General features: G+C 35.9%; 1 protein-coding gene across 1 annotated transcript in view; it reads right to left on the reverse strand.

Annotated features, from left to right (window-relative positions):
- LOC150097148 (small ribosomal subunit protein uS5) overlaps positions 1–22,417 on the reverse strand; it is a 45,428-nt gene that overhangs the window by 13,837 nt on the left and 9,174 nt on the right. Inside the window, exon 3 of the mRNA XM_090407761.1 lies at positions 1,193–1,366. Within this exon, the coding sequence (XP_090263887.1) occupies positions 1,193–1,366 (174 nt within the window). The remainder of the gene's footprint in view (positions 1–1,192; positions 1,367–22,417) is intronic.

A 22,417-nucleotide genomic window follows, 5' to 3' on the forward strand; every position in this document is an offset into this window, starting at 1 on the left:
GAGGAGAGGGGAAACCAATGGACAGAATGCACCCAAGTGACCGGAATATGCGACTGCAATTTGTACAAGTGGCAAGTTGACTGCATTTAGCTCTCAAATTCAGAGCATGGCATAATAGTATAGCTTTCTTAGCACCCCCAAAACATTTATCTTCCTTATTATTAGAGACCTGCAGGGAGTCAGGAACTCATTTAAGGTAGCCACATTCACATCATATCATACTTTCCTTGAATTCATTACTATCTGAACTCACCTTCCAAATGGAGAAAAATTTAACTCCCAACACCCTTTCTTGACTGCATTCATTCATTCCTAACTTCCATGGATGTCCTCTCGCCAATCTTCCATAAAATGCAAAATACCATTGCCAGTATCCCACGACCTTGGTCACCTTAAATCATGTACTCACATCCTCCATATACCATCTATAAAAAGAAAAATAAAACTGAACGTGACAATTAGAGGGATTTAATGATAGCTTAGAAAGGTTAAGAAAAACTGTGGAAGGCAAGCTTGCAGATCAAAATAGGTGTCAGGATCAGATTTAATCTGAGAATCAATTAGGATGAGAAATCTCATGGGAATAACAAGGATATGTATTAAAGTTTTATATATCTGGAAAATTCATATGAAAAAGTGCCAAGAGGAAAGTTGTTCAAAATAATGTAAATGGAAAATAATATTAAGCAATACACAGTTTATATTTGAGTTATAAGTCAGTTAGAATTGAAGTACAGGATCCTAGATGGTTTAATGTTAAATTGGAGATGTTAATGTCAGAGTTCAACTTTATGCAAATACATTTTATTTAGGATTAAATAACAAGTCTGCATGATTCTCTGACTAAATTGAATAACCACTTTAATTTGGTCTGAAAATCAGCAATAAAAAGACAATGAAAACAGGCAGTAACACCAAAAACATTAACTGCATCTCAAATGGAGATTTTATATGAATTAAAAAGTTATTAAAGAGGTTTTGTAAGATTGACATAAAAGAAATTTTTCAATACATGATGAATAGAGAGAGAGAATCAATTCTTTCTAACCAAGGAACACATCTCTCATAGAAGTATCTGAAAACTAATTAATAGCTGTATCAGAAGATAATGCAATTTTTTTTTATTTTGCATTATAAAAAAACTTCTTTAAAAGCCACAAAGCAATATATAATAACAGAAATCCCATCTTACCTTGCAGGGAACAGTGTGTGGTTTCCCAATATTGTTTCCCCAGTATCCTCTGCGCACAGGTATTACTGATAGTTTAGCCAAAATGATTGCTCCTCGAATAGCTGTAGCTACTTCTTTGGAACATTTAACTCCGAGACCTACATGGCCATTTGAGTCTCCTATTGCTACGAAAGCCTGTAAAAGGGCAAATTTTGATATTCATTTATAAAAAGGGAAATAAAACTGAATGAGAATTAGACAAATTACTGAGAAATCTAGGAAATATTAATGAAAGGGTTAAGAAAATTTGCAGAAGTGAAAATCAGTGAAGCAGTTGTGTTTAGTTACAAAACCCAGATTTTTACTCATAACTGATATATCATAGGTCTTCTTCCTTTCCAGGCTTATAAGCCAAGTGGTTGTTCCAGGCTCAATTCCATCTTTTTAAGGTTATTCCTCTGCATCAGGTAACTTTTGGATGGTAATTTAGAATTTGTTTAAGTATTCTGCTTCTATTCATTCTCAGTACATGTTTCCATTTTTGTCTATTGTAAATAATTTTCATTTAGGAAGTTTGTAATTTCAAGTTTCTAATTTCGCTGCTTTTCATTCTATCCATTATTGTGACTCCTTCAGTTCTGCACAGAAATTTCATTTTGGATGATTCAATTCTTCTTTCTTCCTTACTTTACTTCATTACCATAAAGTAAGGGAGGTTTAACTACTGTACTGTAGATTCTTATTCATGTGTTTTTGCACATAACTGGGCTTCAAAATTTCATTTATAATGCCTGTTACTTCTAAAAAAGTTTGATAGCTTTGGTTCTACATCAGCTTCATTTTCATATGATACTGTGCATCCTAAATATCTGAATGTATTTACTTGCTCTATTATTTTGTTATTACTATTTTGCTTCTTATTAGATTAGCACCTTTGAAGCACATGACTTTTGTTGTCTGTTGTTATTTCCATACCATGTTTTATCAGATTACTTAAGACTGCATAATGATTTTTTTTTGTAGTTCATCTTCATTGTTTCCAAGGATTATTTGGTCATCAGCAAAAAGTAGAGTAGCTAATCTGTTGTTACGGTTTATCTTGAATTCTCTTTCATTTGTTATGTTCCATTCATTTATGTATATATTAACCCTTTCTAAACTGAATTTTTTTTTCCAAATGAAAAAAAATTTTTCTTTCTATTTATTTTGTCTTTAGGTCTAAAAAAGCAAGAGTATCAAGTATTTTTCTGAAAAATACATTTCAGGATAGGAATTCTGACAGACTGATTCCATATGGAATCATTATATTCTGGTAGCAAATATTCAACTTCTGAGCTTATACTCTATAATCCAATATATACATATTATTCTACTAAGTCATAAAAACCGATATTAGTAAGATTTATACGTATAATACATACCTGTTATTATATTAAAATAATTGAACTCCGATACGATACCAAATGGAATCATTTGCCACATAATATGGACTACGAAAGCCAAAATGTGATTCCAATTGGAATAACTAGGGCAGAAAGGGTAAAATAAAACAGTGAGAGAGGGCAACCCTGATATACTCATCTATTTATTAGTTTCCAGCTTGATGTTAAATTATAGTACTTCACAGATATTTATTATCTTGATAAATATTAAATAAGGCCTAGTCGGTTTGATATTTCGTATTCTTCAGAATTCTCGTTTTTCTGATGATTTTATCAAATGCTCTGGTGTAATCTATAAAAACTGTGTTGATTTGTGTTTTTTGATTAGTAATTTTAATGTAAATGCAGAGTCTATGCAAGACCTGCCTTTTCTGAATCCATTTTGTTCCATTAATCGTGGGTTTATTATATTTAAGTTTATATTTGTAGAAAAGAGCAAAGCTAATAATAATGGCAAATACCTGTTGCATTTATGCTCAGGACATGGACTGGTTATCACTAACAGCATGTACCAACATAAAAATGTGCACAAATTCACATGGAGAGAAGAGGCAAGGAATAAGAAAAGTCTCATTGACTATGTTATGGTTGATAGTGATGTTTTCTCCCTGGTGCAGGACACCAGAAGTGTACAGACTATTTGAAATTGGAAGCGATCACTATTTAGTCTTGAGCAGGATAAAATTGAATTTCATATTGAAAAGAATAACATGTAAGAAAGTTTTAAAGCGAATAAAAGTTGAGCAGCTCCCAGATGTGAACTGTAGACTAAAATACACAAAGATTATTGAAGAAAATATGAAAGAGTTTGAGAACACGAACCAAACCTTGAAGAAAAACCCTGATCGATTCAGCCAGAGAGGCATGCGGTGAGGTTGTCTGCAAGGATAGAAAAATCAGAACTCCATGGTGGACACAGGCAGTGAAAGAAAAGAAGAAAACATATCAAAAGTTCCTGGCAAATAAGTCAGCTTTTGCTCATAGAGAATACAGAGACAAATGTAAGAAAGCAAAAAACTGTGTAAAACTAGCTAAACAAAAGTCATGGGAGGACTCGGGCAAGAACATAGAAAATAAATATCAAGGTGGTAATATATTCTGGAGGTTGTTGAAGAAACTTAGAAACGGAGGAAAGTGCTGTAAAAGGAGTTAGAGATAATAAAGGTGACATGAAAACAGGAGAAAAAGATATCCTTGAAGTATGGAGTAATTACTTCGAAAAATTGCTAAATGAAACAAGCAGTGATAGCACAGTGGTAAAAAACACTGACCAGGCATGCAGTCAGGAATACATATCCATACTTGAAGTAGAAAAAGCCATCAAAGGCTTGAAATGTGGAAAGGCAGGAGGAGTAGATGATATTCGACCAGAAATGCTGAAATATGGTGGTATAAACGTCTTACAGTGGCTACACTGCATAGTTCAGAAAGCCTGGACAGAGGGACAAATTCCCAATGATTGGAGTAGAGCTCTAATAGTACCCATATATAAAAAGGGAAATAAAACTGAATGTGAGAATTACAGAGGTATTTTGCTACTGAGTGTTCATAGCAAGATCTATGCAAGTATACTTAAGAAACGGTTGAGAAGAATTGTGGAAGAAAAGCTTGGTGAAGAACAAGTTGGATTTGGGCCAAATAAAGGCTGTCAGGATCAGATCTTCACTTTATGACGAATAGTTGAGAAATCATGGGAATATAACAAAGATCTGTAATTAAGTTTTGTCGATCTGGAAAAGGCATATGACAAGGTGCCAAGAGAGAAGTTGTTCAATAAGCTACAGTTATATGGTGTCAATGGGGCATTATATCAAGCAATACTTAGTCTTCATTTGAGTTGTAAGTCAGCAGTTAGAATTAAAGTACAGGAAGATGGTTTAATGTTAAATCTGGTGTGAAACAAGGAAGTACTCTGGATTTAGAGAAAGATGTTGAAAGTTTATTTTTCACTTGGTTAGAGTACAATAAATTTAGTTTAATCCTCTATCCAAGTGTGAGCAACAAAGTTTGTGCCTGAAAGTATCTTCAGGACTGGGGGTGGTACAACACCAGGGCAACTCGTTGCAAAGGTGGAGCAAGCTATCAACACTCCTGTCACTTTGTTTGCTCACACTTGGATAAAGGATTAAACTAAATTTATTATACTCTAACCAAGTGAAAAATAAACTTTCAACATCTTTCTCTAAATCCAGAGTAATTTATTAAAAAAGGGTGGCACACCATTTGGCAACTCCTATAGGTAGAGATGACCTATGAATGCTTCTGCCTGGTATCTCAGCTTGGGCCTGGCTCCCACTGAAGAGACCTCAATAAAGGTCGAAACTAGTCTGGGTAGTGGCCCTTCCCTTAATGCATAACATTAGACATATCTGCAAGATGTGTTTTGCATTATAAAAGATATTGAGACAGGAGTGTTGATAGCTTGCTCCACCTTTGCAACGAGTTGTCCTGGTGTTGTACCACCTTACCCCAGTCCTGAATATACTTTCAGGCGCAAACTTTGTTTGCTCACACTTGGATAAAGGATTAAACTAAATTTATTATAAATATAGAAATAGACAACAGAATCAGCAAAGCTGGTATGGTAGGAAGTCAATTGAATAAATTCATATGGAATAAGAAAAATTAGCCATCCGAACACTAAATTAGCTGTGTATATATATATACAGGGTGTTCGGGATAAATTTGACAGTTTCGTAAGGAAAAAGAAAATCTTCTTTGTATCTATTAAATTTAATGAATTGACAAAAAAACATTACAGGCAGAGTTAATTACAATACTATCAACAAGATTTACTCAAAATAACCACCATTAGCATCGATCACAGCTTCAATTCTGCTTCGGAACCTCGAACAAGCTGATGCTACAGTCTCCCTGGGAAGGGCCGCAAAAACTGTTTTAATTTTATCCATTAACTGGGCTTTTGTATTACTGGAAGTGCGATTGGTGTCTTTTTCAACTGTGCCCCATACAAAATAATCCATGGGGTTAAGGTCTGGGGAGTTTGGAGGCCAAACATTTGGACTGGTGAAGTCGTAGAAATTTTCAGACAACCATTTTTGACTTTTCCCAGAGGTGTGGCAAGGGGCCGAATCCTGCTGCCATACATACGGCCTACCATTGGCTACCCTTGTTATCCAGGGCTTGACTACAGTTAGCAACTCCACGAACAAAGCCCGAATTCCAATGCCAGGGTTCTTCAACACCTGTTCCTGCAGATTTGCGAGGAATTCTGCTGTACGAACGCAATCAGATCGTCTGCTAGGGATCTTTCTTCTTGCTACATCCTCGTAGTCACCATTGCAAGTCTCTAGTTCATGCCTGATTGTTTTTACTGTATTCAGGGAGCATTGGGCAGCAGTCGTAATATCCTTATTTTGATGGCGGGCACGAATCATCATGATACAAGTTATTCTCTTCCATGATTCAGGTGGGTTCCAGCTATCCATCCTTTCTGACATCTTGTATATGAATGAAGAAGGGTCCAATCCAAACTTTTAAATGAAGAGAAGTGTGTGTTAATACATGTAACTTACGGAAAAATATAATTAATTATAAATATGTCAAATTTATCCCGAACACCCTGTATATATATATATATATATACACATATATACAAGACAGTGTTCAAACCAGTTTTAACTTATGGATCTGAGAGCTGGGTCAGAAACAAAACACTTGACCAAAGACTAGAAACCGCAGATATGAGAGTCCTGAGAAAGATTAGAGGCGTGAACAGATGGCATCAATGGCAATATCATATTAAAAACGAGGATATTAGGAAAGAACTTGACATTGTCAACATCCAGGAATGTGTTAACAGAGCTAATCTCAGGTGGTATGGTCACTTAAACAGAATGGGTGAGGAAAGATTAGCAAAAGTGTTTTCTGCCAGGTTGGCAGGAAAACGACCCAGAGGCAGACCAAGGCCTTAGACGATAGAAATATAAGATCTGATGATGTTGGAGTCTTGACAATAAGCAGACTGATTTGGAGGAAAATTGTAGATAGGAAGTTAGTAATGACGTAAATGTTTCATGTAGTACTATCATATCCTGTACACCGCTTGAGGATACATGTCTGGAATTTGATGATGATGAAGTTTATATGCTAAGATTTTTGCATATACTTTATAACAGGTACTAAGTAAGTTGATGCCATGATAATTGTTACAATCGGATTTATGTCCTTTTTTGTAGATGGGGATAACTACTGCTTTTGTCCAATCTTGTGGGTATATTATAAAAGTTAAGTAACCTCAGCGAGAATTCAAGTCTTCTCCTGGAGCTTTTCCTGTTTTGCTTTGGCTTAATGCTTCTAGAGTGATGTTTTTCAAGTTGTTTACAAAGGGTGATTTTCTGTTTTGAATGTTTTCATCATACCACAGATCTTGGTAGTAATTTTGCTATGTTTCCAATTTAATGGTAATAATGTACTTTTACTCTAGTTTCATTATTTAGATCTTTATGTGTTAGGTCTTTTGAGCATACAGTCAAATTTTTTTTTTACAAAATTGTCCGATGTGTTTCTGTTTATTCTTCTGCATGCTGCTTTTGCAATTTTTCAGTGGTATTCGATTTTTGATTCTATTGTCTTCAGTTGAGCCAATTTTTGTTTTCTTTTCTTTAATCATCATCATCATGAGTATCATGATGATGATTTAGGCCTAGTATGGCCTGTTCCGGCCTTAGAAGTCATCGTTGAATCGTTTAAGAGGACGTCCTGGTTTTCTTTTTCCTAATGGCTTGTACTTTAAGGCTTGTTTGGTAATCTTTCTGTTTTCATTCTTTGAACGTGTTCCATCCATTTATGTTTATATATTTTTTTCTTCAATAATGCATTTAATTTGTTATCTCAGTCGCTAAGGCCTCTTTTCATTTGTTCCCAAACTTTCTTTTGCAGCTTGTCATTATGATTTTTAGGTATGTCCAAAATTATTCCTTTCTTATATTCTTCATATATCTACACTTTAAAAGATCAGTAATGCCCTGAATATTGAGTAAAATATGAGTATATCGCCGGTCTGGTTGGCCGAGTGGTCAGCGTATCCACTCTCCAGCCAAAAGGCTACGGGTTTGAATCCCACCATGGGCATGGATGTTTGCGATTGTCTGTAAAAATACTAGTGCTGATGATGGGTAGTGGATGCCGTGAAAATTTTCCAGAAATATTATCTCAATTTAACATTTTACTATTTAAGTTAAGGGGATAATAAATCCTGTGTTATTTTTATTTTACAGCCGGGTATGAAACTCAGAGATCGAAATCTAGGAGTTACATGCCGAAGAACTATCAGCAGGTCCAAGTGTAAGTCATCACTTGGGTAGTACAACACTAGGGCAACTCCGAGCAAAGGTGGCGCAAGCTCCGTCACTATCCTTAATATTTTCTCATAATGTAAAATGCAGCTCCTAGGAGATGTATTACTGTTTTACATTATGAGGAGAGGTCACTACCTAGACCGGTTTCGACATTTTTTTACTATTTGATATCTTTGTTATCAAATATAGTAAAGTAAAGCTCTATAAACATGCTATTTTATAACAAATTTTCATATCTTGCCTTTCATGTTAGATACATTAGCCCACCCTGCCATGTACTCTCAAGGGGTGTACAGGATATGATAGTATAGTACACCCACGGATTTGAGACCCTTCGACACTTCTGCGCATGTCAACAGGAGGAGAATCCATTCCGATAATAAGGTAATCAGTCCGTATTGTGGGATGAGTTGTTTATTATTACACATCAGAAAATTAACTTCTCTTTTATGATCATTGTAGTTAACTATGTTGCTTGTATAACAGTTGGAAAATTTTACCTATGAAGCATGTGATTTTGTGTGCTGGCGAACAATTCATAGGTCCTTCATTTCTTTCTCCCCTTCAGCATGAATCGACTATTCTTGGCAAGATGCCAAGCAGAGGCATCTTGCCAAGCAAACTATGGGCGAACTATACTACATGAAAAACTTACATCACCAATTTTTACAATATCAATTCACCTATATCTTGGTCTTCCTCTGGGTCGTTTTCCTGCCAACCTGGCAGAGAACACTTGTTTTGCTAATCTTTCCTTTCCTATGCTGTTAAAGTGACCAAACATACCCCGATTAGCTCTGCTAACGCATTTCTGAATGCTACAATGTCAAGTTCTTTCCTAATATCCTCGTTTTTAATATGATATTGCCATTGATGCCATCTGTTCATGTCCCTAATCTTTCTCAGGACTCTCATATCTGTGGTCTGTAGTCTAAGCCCTAGCCCAAGTATTTTAGCTTCTTAAAAAACTTGTTTCCTTCTTAGGATAAGCCAGTTATTTATCCATCTCCATCATGTGCAATATCTATAAAATGTGTGTTCTTCTGGTTAGTATGCTTGTTTAACAGAATGAAGAAAATCCTGCCACCTGACTAGCTCACTTATCTTCAACTGAAAAGTTCTGATAAAGGTTCTTTGCAGCCTAGACAGATTCAATTCCAGGTTTTTCCAACCAGAGGGAGTCATTATACCAAGGCTATCCTGATATTTTTGTATATTCTTACCAGTCTTCCTATGACTTTTTCTCAGCTACTTTTAAAATTTTTTCTTAGATTTTTCTCTGTATTCTCTCAAAGCACATTCTTGCTTGTTTAAATGAAATTAACTATAGCAAATTATATATACCATACTATTCCTATGGACCCTATGAGCTTGCTAACAAGAGTCGACTGTACAGAAACAGAAATAAATTAATCGCAAAAAAATCATGAATAAGGTGTCAAGTTGGAACAATCAACCAACATGCTGTGGATTGAAACCCCACAGTGGACATTGTTGTTTGTGATTGTCATTAGGTGAGTGATGAACTTCATTGCCCAGTGTGAAACCACCGCTCTGTTTACAAGAAAGAGTTTGAAAAAGATCCATGTTTTTAGAGCAGGGTTTCCAGACTGTATAAACTTGATAGAAATACAGACCGCTCAGCTCACTCACCGCAAACGTACAATAAGCTTACTATCTTTTGTGAATGGAGTCACATAAAAGTTACCATTCAAATTGTTTATTCTCCTGTTGTAGTATTTTATATCATACAATTAATAACAAAATAGAATTCTTTACTAATTAATTTCATTCGAATAATTAATAAAAATATAACTGCACTCAGTTGTAAAGACCCGTTATTCTGCAAAGAATACAGATTGGTCATTTTGAAGCAGCACAAAATCAATCAATACCATTGCATGCTCAATGGTAACTCGCTCATTCATTACTTAACACTACTGCATAAAATACACAACTGATAAATTCTGTTCCATTTGTAATGAAAGCAACTTATCCAAAGTCACTCAAGATCAAATGTATTTTATTTTGCAAGTTTAAAAATTGAACCAAATCATAAGGTTTTTAAAACCATATTTTGGCACAGAGTGCAACTTGCAATTTTATGAAATAACATATTTCCTAAGATAAAATATTCACAAAATATACTTACCCTTCTTACCATCATCTTTAGCTATCCAAATACTACTACTACACTATAAATTTGCTTTTAGATAAATGCAGGTGATTTTAAATTAATTGTATGAATCCATTCTCCAACCAACATTTTTGAATGCAAAAATGAAATCCACATACTGTTTCATAAGTCAATAGTACTAAATCAGTTTAAAAGACATACCACGAGGAATGTGCATGTCACATCTGGTTTTGCAGGCACATTATCAAGTATTTGATTTCTGTTAACTGATGGTGTTTAAATGATGATATTGGGAATTCAGTGTATTTGCAAGGTTAGACCACATTTTGATAGTTCTGAAGTTTCAGGCTGCACACTGTCTGGTGATTGACTGAATCACCAGACAGTGTGCATCTGAAAACATGAATTGTACTTGGCATGTAAAGGAAGAGATCATGACTACATGTTACAAGCAGGTGTGCATGCAATTTAAAGGGTACACACACACATTTGCTATCCCAATGGTATGGAGAGCACCTAAACTCCCATGCAAGTTGCTACTTCTGTTAAGATATTGCTGGCTTTTCCAGAAAGTCAAATCATGTAATAGTGTTACACTTGCCATCAATCATAAGACTGGTACCTCATAATAGTTCCCAAACCACCTGAAACTTGTGCATGAAGACATTTACCAACGGATCTCAATGTGCATCTTGGTAACCAGATCCAGATTTTCAGCTTGCAGTTGAAAACAACTCATTTGATAATCCAAGTAGCACTGAATGATAATGTCAGAATAGAGTTCATACTAAACACAAGCTGAAATCTTGAGGACTACACTGCAATTTGGAACACTACTTGAAATGCATAAGATCACCTGGCTTCAAAAGTACAACAAAATTAAATTCCCCCCACCCCCCCTCCAGGTGACCTTGTGTTTTGCAAGAATATTGAAGTATTTATGGAAATGTGGAGATGGCTTTTTTTGTAACTATAACTAAAGCAACTAAGCCTAAGAGGCAGACTTACTGTGTGTAAATGGTGTATTCTTACTAGTTTTGTGGGATAAAGGCAATGTAGGAGAAAGAAGATCCCGATGAAAGGCATTTGCTGGTAAAATGCTTCAAATCTTACTTTGAAGTCAATTCTATAAATCTTTCTTTATAACAGTATGTGCTAACCATATAAATGAATTCTATGAGAATATGAATTTTCTTCTTAAATATATCAGTTACATTAAATACAGGTGGAATATTATGGTGAACATGTTAAGTGAGTGTCTATAACAAGCAATGCAGAAGACATCGCATTTGTTTTATATGCGAGTGGAATTTTCTAGCTTAAGACTACAATTAGGTTAAAAAATGGCCAGTTCATAAGAAGTTGATATCACAGAAGCGGATACTCATTGTAAAAGCATCTTTATTCAGTAAATTTCTTATGATTTTGTACAAGGGAAGGAACATCACTGCATTCAATGATTCAACATACCAATCAGATTTGCCAAAAAAAAAAGTTTCCTTCATTTGTTTTGAATCAACTACCAGGTCTTATTGAAATTGTGGTGCCTGTGTGCAGATATCATTATTTTGTGTTCCCCGAAGATGGTAATGTCCAATGGTGAGCTATGGAAATTTTAACAAACGGCTCGCATCTTCGAGCAAAAAACTATTTCACACAAAAACTTCTATTAATACAGCTTGATACAAATGCCAATCAAAAAAGTATGAGGGGACAATCAACCTAAAGGCTATAATTTTTAAACAAATCTTTCATGATCTAAACATGAAATATATGCACACAATCAGTTAATTTATCTTACATTTTTTTAACTATCAAAATATAAGAATAAAATCTTTTATAATCGCACATATCGTCTGCATTTTTATAAACAAAATAAATTTCCTTTGTTGCGATAGAAGTTTTTTATGACAAACAATCTATAAATAAAAAATCAGCTAACGCCTTTTTATTTCCGTATATACAAGGAGAAGGCGAGACTGTTTTTAGCCCCATCTAAATTTTTGGAGACGAGCAGTTCAATCTCCACTGGTACCCAATCAGAGATAGCTGGCCCAAGGCTATCACTAATTAAGAGGCACGCAGTAAAGAGAGACGGCTCTACATGTGCTGCCATCTCGTGGTCCATAACCCTAACACTCATATTTGATGTCTGAAAATAATGTTGGTTCTATGGTCGATTTTCTTGAGTTTACGGGATGAAAAACTTGCTTGCCCGTGCCAGAGATCGACTAAATCGGGAACCAGTCGAAAAAAAGGCTTAGAAAAATTTCCTCTAGTCACTGACTAGACTCGAAACCAAGCATTCCTTCGTGCGGCCAAGCACTGTGGTGTGCAAACGCCACATCTACGGAGCTACACAGGCTATCTATAAATAAAAATTAAATATTATCTAAACACAATATTGAAGCACGTTATATTTCTCTTTTGTTTTTATACTTCAAATGATAATCAACCGTACCAATCAATAGGGTTTTTTATTTTATAGTCCTATTTTATTTATATGCGATTACCAAAAGTGATTTCTTATATGTAAAATTATATGTAATTCTTAATATGTAATATACCATTTTACATATTAAGAATTATAGTTACTGTAATAAAATATTACAGTAACTATAATATTTTATTTAATAAAATCACTTTGTTAGGTTACCATAAGTTTTTCGCTTAATATATTTCAAAAAATTGTGGGTTTTTTTTTTTTGAAAAAATAAAGTAAACAAGAAGAACAAGGGGCTTGCAAATTTGAGAAAAATTTAACAAAGGGCTTGGGCGAGCCCCTTATAGCTCACCACTGGTAATGTCACATTATTGAAATATAGGAAGTATTAAACAATTTTTACTTAATTTTCTAGTAAATGTTGTCTTTACCTAAAATTACCGACGTATAAGTTTATCTACAAGAATTAAAATAATCAACAGAGATTCCATTGCGTGCAAGTTAAAACTGAAGATCTCTAGACAAATGAATCGATTAGCCTTTCTAAAACGCTGCCAGGATAATAATGTGATCCCTAACTGTGTAAAATTAAAACACTGATTCATGTCACCTAAAGCTCTCCGCATATATACACACTAGCTTCACTATTACGGGAGCAGATTGCTGCCACCCAATGAGGCTATTTGCACTAGAAGAGTTGCAGAGCTCTTTATTGCAAACAACGACCTTTGAACTATCCTTTCTAAAGTCTCGAATGCTTAAGCAGAAAAGGAATTCCAAAAGCAATCAGCGCACTTGCACTAGGCCACAACTTTGCCACAGCACAACGAAAAAATAATGATACAGGTAGAACATGGTATCTGCAATCTTCCCAACCATATTGCCAATAATATCAGACTGGATGTAGCCAGTGTTCTTGCCCAAGCTAAACCACCAAAAAGCAACCTAAGGAATTTAAAGCTCTGCAGGAAATAAAAACAGTAAAATAATAATTAAAACGAATAAGGATAATGCTACAGTACACAGGTAGGCTTACCTCTTTACTGTTAGATCAGTCTACCTACCTCCCTATAGAATATGATCCTACCAGTTCTCAAATCAGAAAACCACAGGCTCCTTAAGGTTGCTTCGTGATCTGAAGAATGTGCCATTATGGATGACATTGATTCCCACACATACAAATTGGCCAAATGTTTAGCCAAAGTGCATACACAATATATTGGCAACATACCTTCACACACAAAAAATTCAGCCCACTATAAAGCCAGTATAAAAAACTTCTCACTCCAACATACTAACATAATGGTCAGTTTTGATGTCTCCTCCTTATTCACCAATGTCCCACTAAAAGATACCTTTGATCTAATCAAATTCCTGCCATATACCCAGTGGTGCACTAAAAGGGGCTTGTGCAAGCCCTTTGTTAAATTTTTCTGAAATTTGCCAGCGCATTGTTCTTGTTTACTTTTTTTTTTTTGAAATTCATTTACCTGATTGCTGGAACGAGAAGCAAGCATTGTATTTTAAAACGCAGTACAAGTGGTTAGAAGTTCATCAAATTCCTGCCATGTACCCTCAACGGGTGTAAAGGATATGATAGTACTACATGAAAAAAATTACATCATTACTAACTTCCTATCTACAATTTTCCTTCAAATCAGTTTGTTACTAGTCAAGACTGCAACATTATAAGATCTTATATTTCTATTGTCTAATGCACTTTGTACTGTATCAATCTACCTATATCTTGGTCTTACTGCCAACCTGGCAGAGAACTTAAACAGAATGGGCTTTCTTTGCCCATTCTGTTTAAGTGACCATACCACCTGAGATTAGCTCTGCTGACACATTCCTGGATATCGACAATGTCAAGTTCTTTCCTAATATCCTCGTTTTCAATATGATATTGCCATTGATGCAATCTGTTCACGCCTATAATCTTTCTCAGGACTCTCATATCTGCGGTCTCTAGTCTTTGGTCAAGTGTTTTACTTCTGACCCAGTTCTCAGATCCACAAGTTAAAACAGGTTTGAACACTGTCTTGTATACAGCTAATTTAGTGTTCGGACTAATTTCTCTCTTATTCCATATGAATTTATTCAATTGACTTCCTACCATACCAGCTTTGCTGATTGTTGTCTATTTCTAAATTTAATTTACCATCTTCAGTAAAAATCGTGCCTAAGAAATGTTTCACTTGTTCCACAGGTTCTCCATTCACAACACAGTTGACATTTTCAATGATTCTGCCTATTTTCATTGTCTTTGTCTTTTTATTGCTGACATTCATACCATATCTATTACAACAGCTATTCAATTTAGTCAGAGAATCTTGCAGACTTGTAGCGGATTTATTTAGAAGTATAACATCATCCGCATAAAGCAAGGAGCTGACATTAACATCTCCAATTTTGATATCATGTTTAATACCACTTTCCTTCATAATGTGATCCATATAGATAATGAATAATAGAGGGGATAATGTACATCCTTGTTTCACACCAGATTTAACATTAAACGATCTTCCTGTTCTTCCTTCAACTCTAATTGCTGACATACAACTCAAATAAAGACTAAGTATTGCTTGATATAATCCACCATTGACACCATATAACGGTGGCGTATTAAATAGCTTCTCTCTTGGCACCTTGTCATATGCCTTGTCCATATCGACAAAACTTAAATACAGATCTCTGTTATATTCCCATGCTTTCTCGACTATTTGTCGAAAAGTGAAGATCTGATCCTGACAGCCTCTATTTGGCCTGAATCCAGCTTGTTCTTCACCAAGCTTTTCTTCCACGATTCTTCTCAACCGTTTCTCAAGTACACTTGCATAGATCTTGCTAGGAACATTCAGAAAGCAAATACCTCTGCAATTCTCACATTCAGTTTTATTTTCCTTTTTATATATAAGGAGAATGGATGTCAATTTAATGTGACAAAATGTAAGGTTATGCATTTCGGAGTGAAAAGATTAGCAGCAGTATACCACATTGGTGGAACTGTACTCCAAGAGATTGATGAGGCCAGGGACTTCGGAGTGTTGGTGGATAGGGAGATGAAGTTTAGGGGGCACATTGCGAAAGTAGCTAAATCAGCTCATCAACTCACTTGGTTGTTGAAAAATACCTTGACGAACAGAGAAAAACAAGTTATTGTACCTCTGTACCGAGCCTTGATAAGACCTCATCTCGACTACTGAGCCCAGATTTGGTCACCTCGGTTCCTTCTTGATGGGGAGGAAGTTGAGAGGATCCAGAGGCGAGTGACTAAGATGATAGCAGGTCTATGGAATGAACCATATGAGAACAGGTTGAAGATTTGTGGGTTGCAGAAACTAGTTGATAGGCGGAAAAGGGGAGACATGATTGAGACATTCAAATTGCTAAAAGGATTCTATAGGATTAATTCAGATGATATTTTTGAGATCAGGACTGGTGGTGGGAGAACTAGGGGACACCCATGGAAGCTGGACAAGAGCGTGGTTAGCAGGGGTGTTAGAGCTTGGTTCTTTACTTTTAGAGTGGTAAATGAGTGGAATAAGCTGCCAGAGTCTGTTGTGGGTGCTATGACAGTGAGCGAGTTCAAGGCAAGGTATGACAGATACTGTGAGAATGTTGAACAGCTGCGTGAACATGATGTTTAGGGCCTCCCTCGATGAGTCTAAGGACTCCTGGAGTAGCCCGTGGTAATAATAATAATAATAATATATGGGTAATATGAGAGCTCTACTCCAATCATCGGGAATTCGTCCCTCTGTCCAGGCTTTCTGAACTATGCACTGCAGCCACTGTAAGACTCTTATACCACCATACTTCAGCATTTCTGGTCGAATATCATCTACTCCAGTTGCCTTTCCACATTTCAAGCCTTTGATGGTTTTCTACTTCAAGTATGGATATGCATTCCTAACTGCATGCTTGGTCAGTGTTTTTTTACCACTGTGCTGTCATCACTGCTTGTTTCATTTAGCAGTTTTTCAAAGTAATTACTCCATACTTCAAGGATATCCTTTTCTCCCATTTTCATGTCACCTTTATCATCTCTAACTCTTTTACAGCACTCTTTCCTCCATTCCTAAGCTTCTTCAACAACCTCCAGAATATTTTGCCACCTTCTTGATATTTATTTTCTATATTCTTGCCAAAGTCCTCCCATGACTTTTGTTTAGCTAGTTTTACACAGTGTTTTGCTTTTACTGTATTTTCTAAGAGCACAAGCTGACTTATTTGCCAGGAACTTTTGATATGCTTTCTTCTTTTCCTTCACTGCCTCTTTAACTTCCTGTGTCCACCAGGGAGTTCTGATTTTTTTTATCCTTGCAGACAACCTCACCACATGCCTCTCTGGCAGAATCAATCAATTTTCATCAGTTTGCCACTGAATCTCCAAGGTTTGATTCCTGTTCTCAAACTCTTTCATTTTTTCTTCAATAATCTTTGTGTATTTTAGTCTACAGTTCACATCTGAGAGCTGCTCAACTTTTATTTGCTTTAAAACTTTCTTACATGTTATTCTTTTCAATATGAAATTCAATTTTATCCTGCTCAAGACTAAATAGTGATCTCTTCCAATTTCAAATAGTCTGTACACTCTGGTGTCCTGCACCAGGGAGAAAACATCACTATCAACAATAACATAGTCTATGAGACTTTTCTTATTCCTTGCTCTTCTCTCCATGTGAATTTGTGCACTTTTTATGTTGGAACATGGTGTTAGTAATAACCAGTCCATGTCCTGAGTAGAAATCCAACAGGTATTTGCCATTATTATTAGCTTTGCTCTTTTCTCCAAATTTTCCTAAAATATTTTTGAATGTCTCACAATCATTTCCTACTCTGCTATTTAGATCCCTATCAAGGACCAACTTTTCCTTTTTCATTGTGTCAGTTGCTTTTTCTAAAGCCTCAAAAAATTCCTCCACTTCTACCTTAGTAGAACCTTCTGTGGGACCATAGGCACAAATAAGTCTCATTGTCCAGTTCCCCATTCTCATATTTGCCCACATTACTCTATTTGAGACTTGACTGCCATTCAAGAAGATTAACCTCGTATTTTGTGTTAAATACTATGGCTACTACTTCTCTTTGTTTCAGTCACCCCTATTATGTCGATCTGGTACTTATCTAATTCCTCAGCCAGCTAGCTCCATTTCTTTGCCATTCAGGCTTCTTATGTTGATAGTTTATTTTTCACTTGGTCAGACTATAATAAATTTAGTTTAATCCTTTATCCAGGTGTGTGCAAACAAAGTTTGTGCCTGAAAGTATCTTCAGGACTGGGGTAAAGTGGTACAACACCGGGCAACTCCTTGCAAAGGTGGAGCAAGCTAACATCACTCCTATCTCAGTATCTCCCATAATGCAAAACACATCTCCTTGCAGATGTCTAATGTTATGCATTAAGGGAAGGGTTAGCTTGCTCCACCTTCGCAAGGAATTGCCCGGTGTTGTACCACTTTACCCCAGTCTTGAAGATACTTTCAGGTGCAAACTTTGTTTGCACACACTTGGATAAAGGATTAAACTAAATTTATTATGTTGATAGTACCGATCTTTAACTCTGGTGATGTTGAGTTGGGGTTTGTTTTCAGATTTGTTCCAGTAACTGACTTTTCGCTGTTTGCCCTGGTTCCCTGACGAAAACAATGGGGGCCTTGTTTAACTGGGTGACGCCCCAGCTGGCAAGAAATTTTGTCATGTCTTAATTTTTGGTTTAACCAATAAGAATACAATTTGGTCAGCTAAATCCCAAATTGCCAGCCCATCCTCATTTGTTCAATATCCAAGTAGGTACCCAACAGGGTGCACTACGAGAAGGTGAGGATTGGACATTAGGTCAGAAGCCCTGGTCGGTCCTCTGCATTGCTTTAAAGGCTATGTGGAGGTCTCCTCTGTTATACAGCTTTGACCCTTAAGCACCCCATGTGGTTAGAAGTTAAAAATGGAAATTAAAAAATGCCCTTTGATTGGTACTGTTGATTATTACTTGAAGTATAAAAACAAAAGAGAAATATAATGTATTTCAATATTATTGTGTTTAGATAATATTTATTATTTATAGATTGTTTGTCATAAAAACTTCTATTGCAAAGAAAACAAATTTATTTTGTTTATAAGAAATGTGGACTATTGCATATGTGCAATTATAAGATTTTATTCTTATATTTTGATATCCACTTTACTAAACCACAGCAAGATTATTCCTGGAATCAGCCTGAGGTCTAAAAATTCCCCAAACCTTAACAAATTTGGTTGCATGAGACTGCCCCAAATATGGGAAGCTTGCATTCTAAGATCAGACCAACAACCAAGAGAACCCTATTTAGTCCACTAGGGGGAACCTTTTGGAAAGACCGACTTCAGTCGTTGTCTTCAGCCATATTTGTGTAGTGTTAGTGCCTGTGTGCACATATTATTTTGTTCCCTGAAGATGATAATGCAACATTACCAAAATATCATCATCATCATCATCAAATTCCTGCCATGTACCCTCAAGGGGTGTACAGGATATGACAGTACTACATGAAAAAATTACATTACTAACTACTTATCTACAATTTTCCTCCAAATCAGTCTGTTACTTGTCAAGACTCCAACATTATCAGATCTTATATTTCTATCGTCTAAGGCACTTTGTACCGTATCAATCCACCTATATCTTGGACTTCCTCTGGGTCGTTGTCCTGCAACCTGGCAAAGAACACTTGTTTTGCTAATCTTTCCTCTCCCATTCTATTTAAGTGACCATACCACCTGAGATTAGCTCTGCTAACACATTCCTGGATGCTGACAATGTCAAGTTCTTTCCTAATATCCTCATTTTTAATATGATATTGCCATTGATGCCATCTGTTCACGCCTCTAATCTTTCTCAGGACTCTCATATCTGCGGTCTCTAGTCTTTGGTCAAGTGTTTTACTTCTGACCCAGCTCTCAGATCCATAAGTTAAAACTGGTTTGAACACTGTCTTGTATACAGCTAATTTAGTGTTCCGACTAATTTCTTTTTTATTCCATATGAATTTATTCAATTGACTTCCCACCATATCAGCTTTGCTGATTCTGTTGTCTATTTCTATATTTAATTTACAATCTTCACTAAAAATCATGCCTAAGTAGCTGAAATGTTTTACTTGTTCCACAGGTTCTCCATTCACAACACAGTTGACATTTTCAATGATTCTGCCTATTTTCATTGTCTTTGTCTTTTTATTGCTGACCTTCATACCATATCTATTACAACAGCTATTCAATTTAGTCAGAGAATCTTGCAGACTTGTAGCGGATTTATTTAGAAGTATAACATCATCCGCATAAAGCAAAGAGCTGACATTAACATCTCCAATTTTGATATCAGGTTTAATACCACATTCCTTCACCTTGTCATTTGCCTTTTCCAAATCGACAAAACTTAAATACAGATCTTTGTTATATTCCCATGCTTTCTCGACTATTTGTCGTAAAGTGAAGATCTGATCCTGACAGCCTCTATTTGGCCTGAATCCAGCTTGTTCTTCAGCAAGCTTTTCTTCCACAATTCTTCTCAACTGTTTCTCAAGTATACTTGCATAGATCTTGCCAGGAACACTCAGTAGGGAAATACCTCTGTAATTCTCGCATTCAGTTTTATTTCCCTTTTTATATATGGGTACTATGAGAGCTCTACTCCAATCATCAGGAATTCGTCCCTCTGTCCAGGCTTTCTGAACCATGCAGTGCAGCCACTGTAAGACTCTTATACCACCATGCTTCAGCATTTTTGGTCGAATATCATCTACTCCTGCTGCCTTTCCACATTTCAAGCCTTTGATGGCTTTTTCTACTTCAAGTATGGATATGTAATCCTGACTGCATGCCTGGTCAGTGTTTTTTTATCACTGTGCTGTCATCACTGCTTGTTTCATTTAGCAGTTTTTCACAGTAATTACTCCATACTTCAAGGATATCTTTTTCTCCTGTTTTCATGTCACCTTTATCATCTCTAATTCCTTTTACAGCACTCTTTCCTCCATTCCTAAGCTTCTTCAACAACCTCCAGAATATTTTGCCACCTTCTTGATATTTATTTTCTATATTCTTGCCAAAGTCCTCCCATGACTTTTGTTTAGCTAGTTTTACACACTGTTTAGCTTTCTTACATTTGTTTCTGTATTCTGTAAGAGTAAAAGCTGACTTATTTGCCAGGAACTTTTGATATGCTTTCTTCTTTTCCTTCACTGCCTCTTTAACTTCCTGTGTCCACCAGGGAGTTCTGATTTTTTTATTCTTGCACACAACCTCACCACATGCCTCTCTGGCAGAATCAATCAATGTTTTCTTCAGAGTTTGCCATTGAATCTCCAAGGTTTGATTCCTGTTCTCAAACTCTTTCATTTTTTCTTCAATAATCTTTGTGTATTTTAGTCTACAGTTCACATCTGAGAGCTGCTCAACTTTTATTCGCTTTAAAACTTTCTTACATGTTTTTCTTTTCGATATGAAATTCAATTTTATCCTGCTCAAGACTAAATAGTGATCACTTCCAATTTCAAACCCTCTGTACACTCTGGTGTCCTGCACCAGGGAGAAAACATCACTATCAACAATAACATAGTCAATGAGACTTTTCTTATTCCTAGCCTCTTCTCTCCATGTGAATTTGTGCACATTTTTATGTTGGAACATGGTGTTAGTAATAACAAGTCCATGTCCTGAGCAAAAATCCAACAGATATTTGCCATTATTATTAGCTTTGCTCTTTTCTCCAAATTTTCCCAAAATATTTTTGTATGTCTCACAATCATTTCCTACTCTGCTATTTAGATCCCCAACAAGGACCAACTTTTCCTTTTTCATTGTGTCAGTTGCTTTTTCTAAAGCCTCAAAAAATTCTTCCACTTCTACCTTAGTAGAACCTTCTGTGGGACCATAGGCACAAATAAGTCTCATTGTCCAGTTCCCCATTCTCATATTTGCCCACATTACTCTACTTGAGACTGCCTGCCATTCAAGAAGATTAGCCTCGTATTTTGTGTTGAATACTATGGCTACTCCTTTTCCTCGATTGTCATTGCCTGAATATAACATTTTGTATTTATTGCTCAGAAAGATCTCACCAGTTTTGGTCTTTTTTGTTTCAGTCACCCCTATTATGTCGATCTGGTACTTATCTAATTCCTCAGCTAGCTCCATTTCTTTGCCATTCAGGCTTCTTACATTGATAGTACCGATCTTTAACTCTGGTGATGTTGAGTTGGGGTTTGTTTTCAGATTTGTTCCAGTAGCTGACTTTTCGCTGTTCGCCCTGGTTCCCTGGGGAAAACAACGGGGGCCTTGTTTAACCGGGCGACGCCCCAGCCGGCATGAAATTTTGTCATGTTGTACCATCATTTTCTTACCAAAATATAGGATGTATTAATTAAAGTTTAATTAATATTCTAGTATACATTGTCTTTCCCTAAAATCTGACAGTTATGTATTACCAACGTATGTTTATTAAGGTATTAAGGATTGTATATGGTGTGTGTGTGTATTATGTATTACAACATATGTTTATTACGTATGTTTTATCCACTACAAGAATTGTAATGAATAAAAAAATAAAAAAAATAAAAACATTTATTATAATGAGAGAATTTTTAGTGGTAGCAAGTCCATCTTCTGTGCAATGAGAAATAAAGTGAAATGCTTTACTGGAGATAGATGAGATATGGGTACTAATATAGCTCTCATGCTAACCATACTTCCCACATTCACTTGAAGATACCTTTCAAGAGATTTTCCAGGCCATTTTCTCAACCTCCAAATCCAGATTTTACTTAAGTATCCCCCCACACACACACACCATATACAATCCTTAATATCTAGCAAATCAGGGCTCTACATTAATTCACACTGGAATCCAACCACAGATGGATG

Source organism: Typopeltis vanoorti, chromosome 17 (assembly GCF_054136105.1).
Source record: "Typopeltis vanoorti isolate ZY-2024b chromosome 17, IOZ_Tvanoo_1.0, whole genome shotgun sequence".
Taxonomy (NCBI): domain Eukaryota; kingdom Metazoa; phylum Arthropoda; class Arachnida; order Uropygi; family Thelyphonidae; genus Typopeltis; species Typopeltis vanoorti.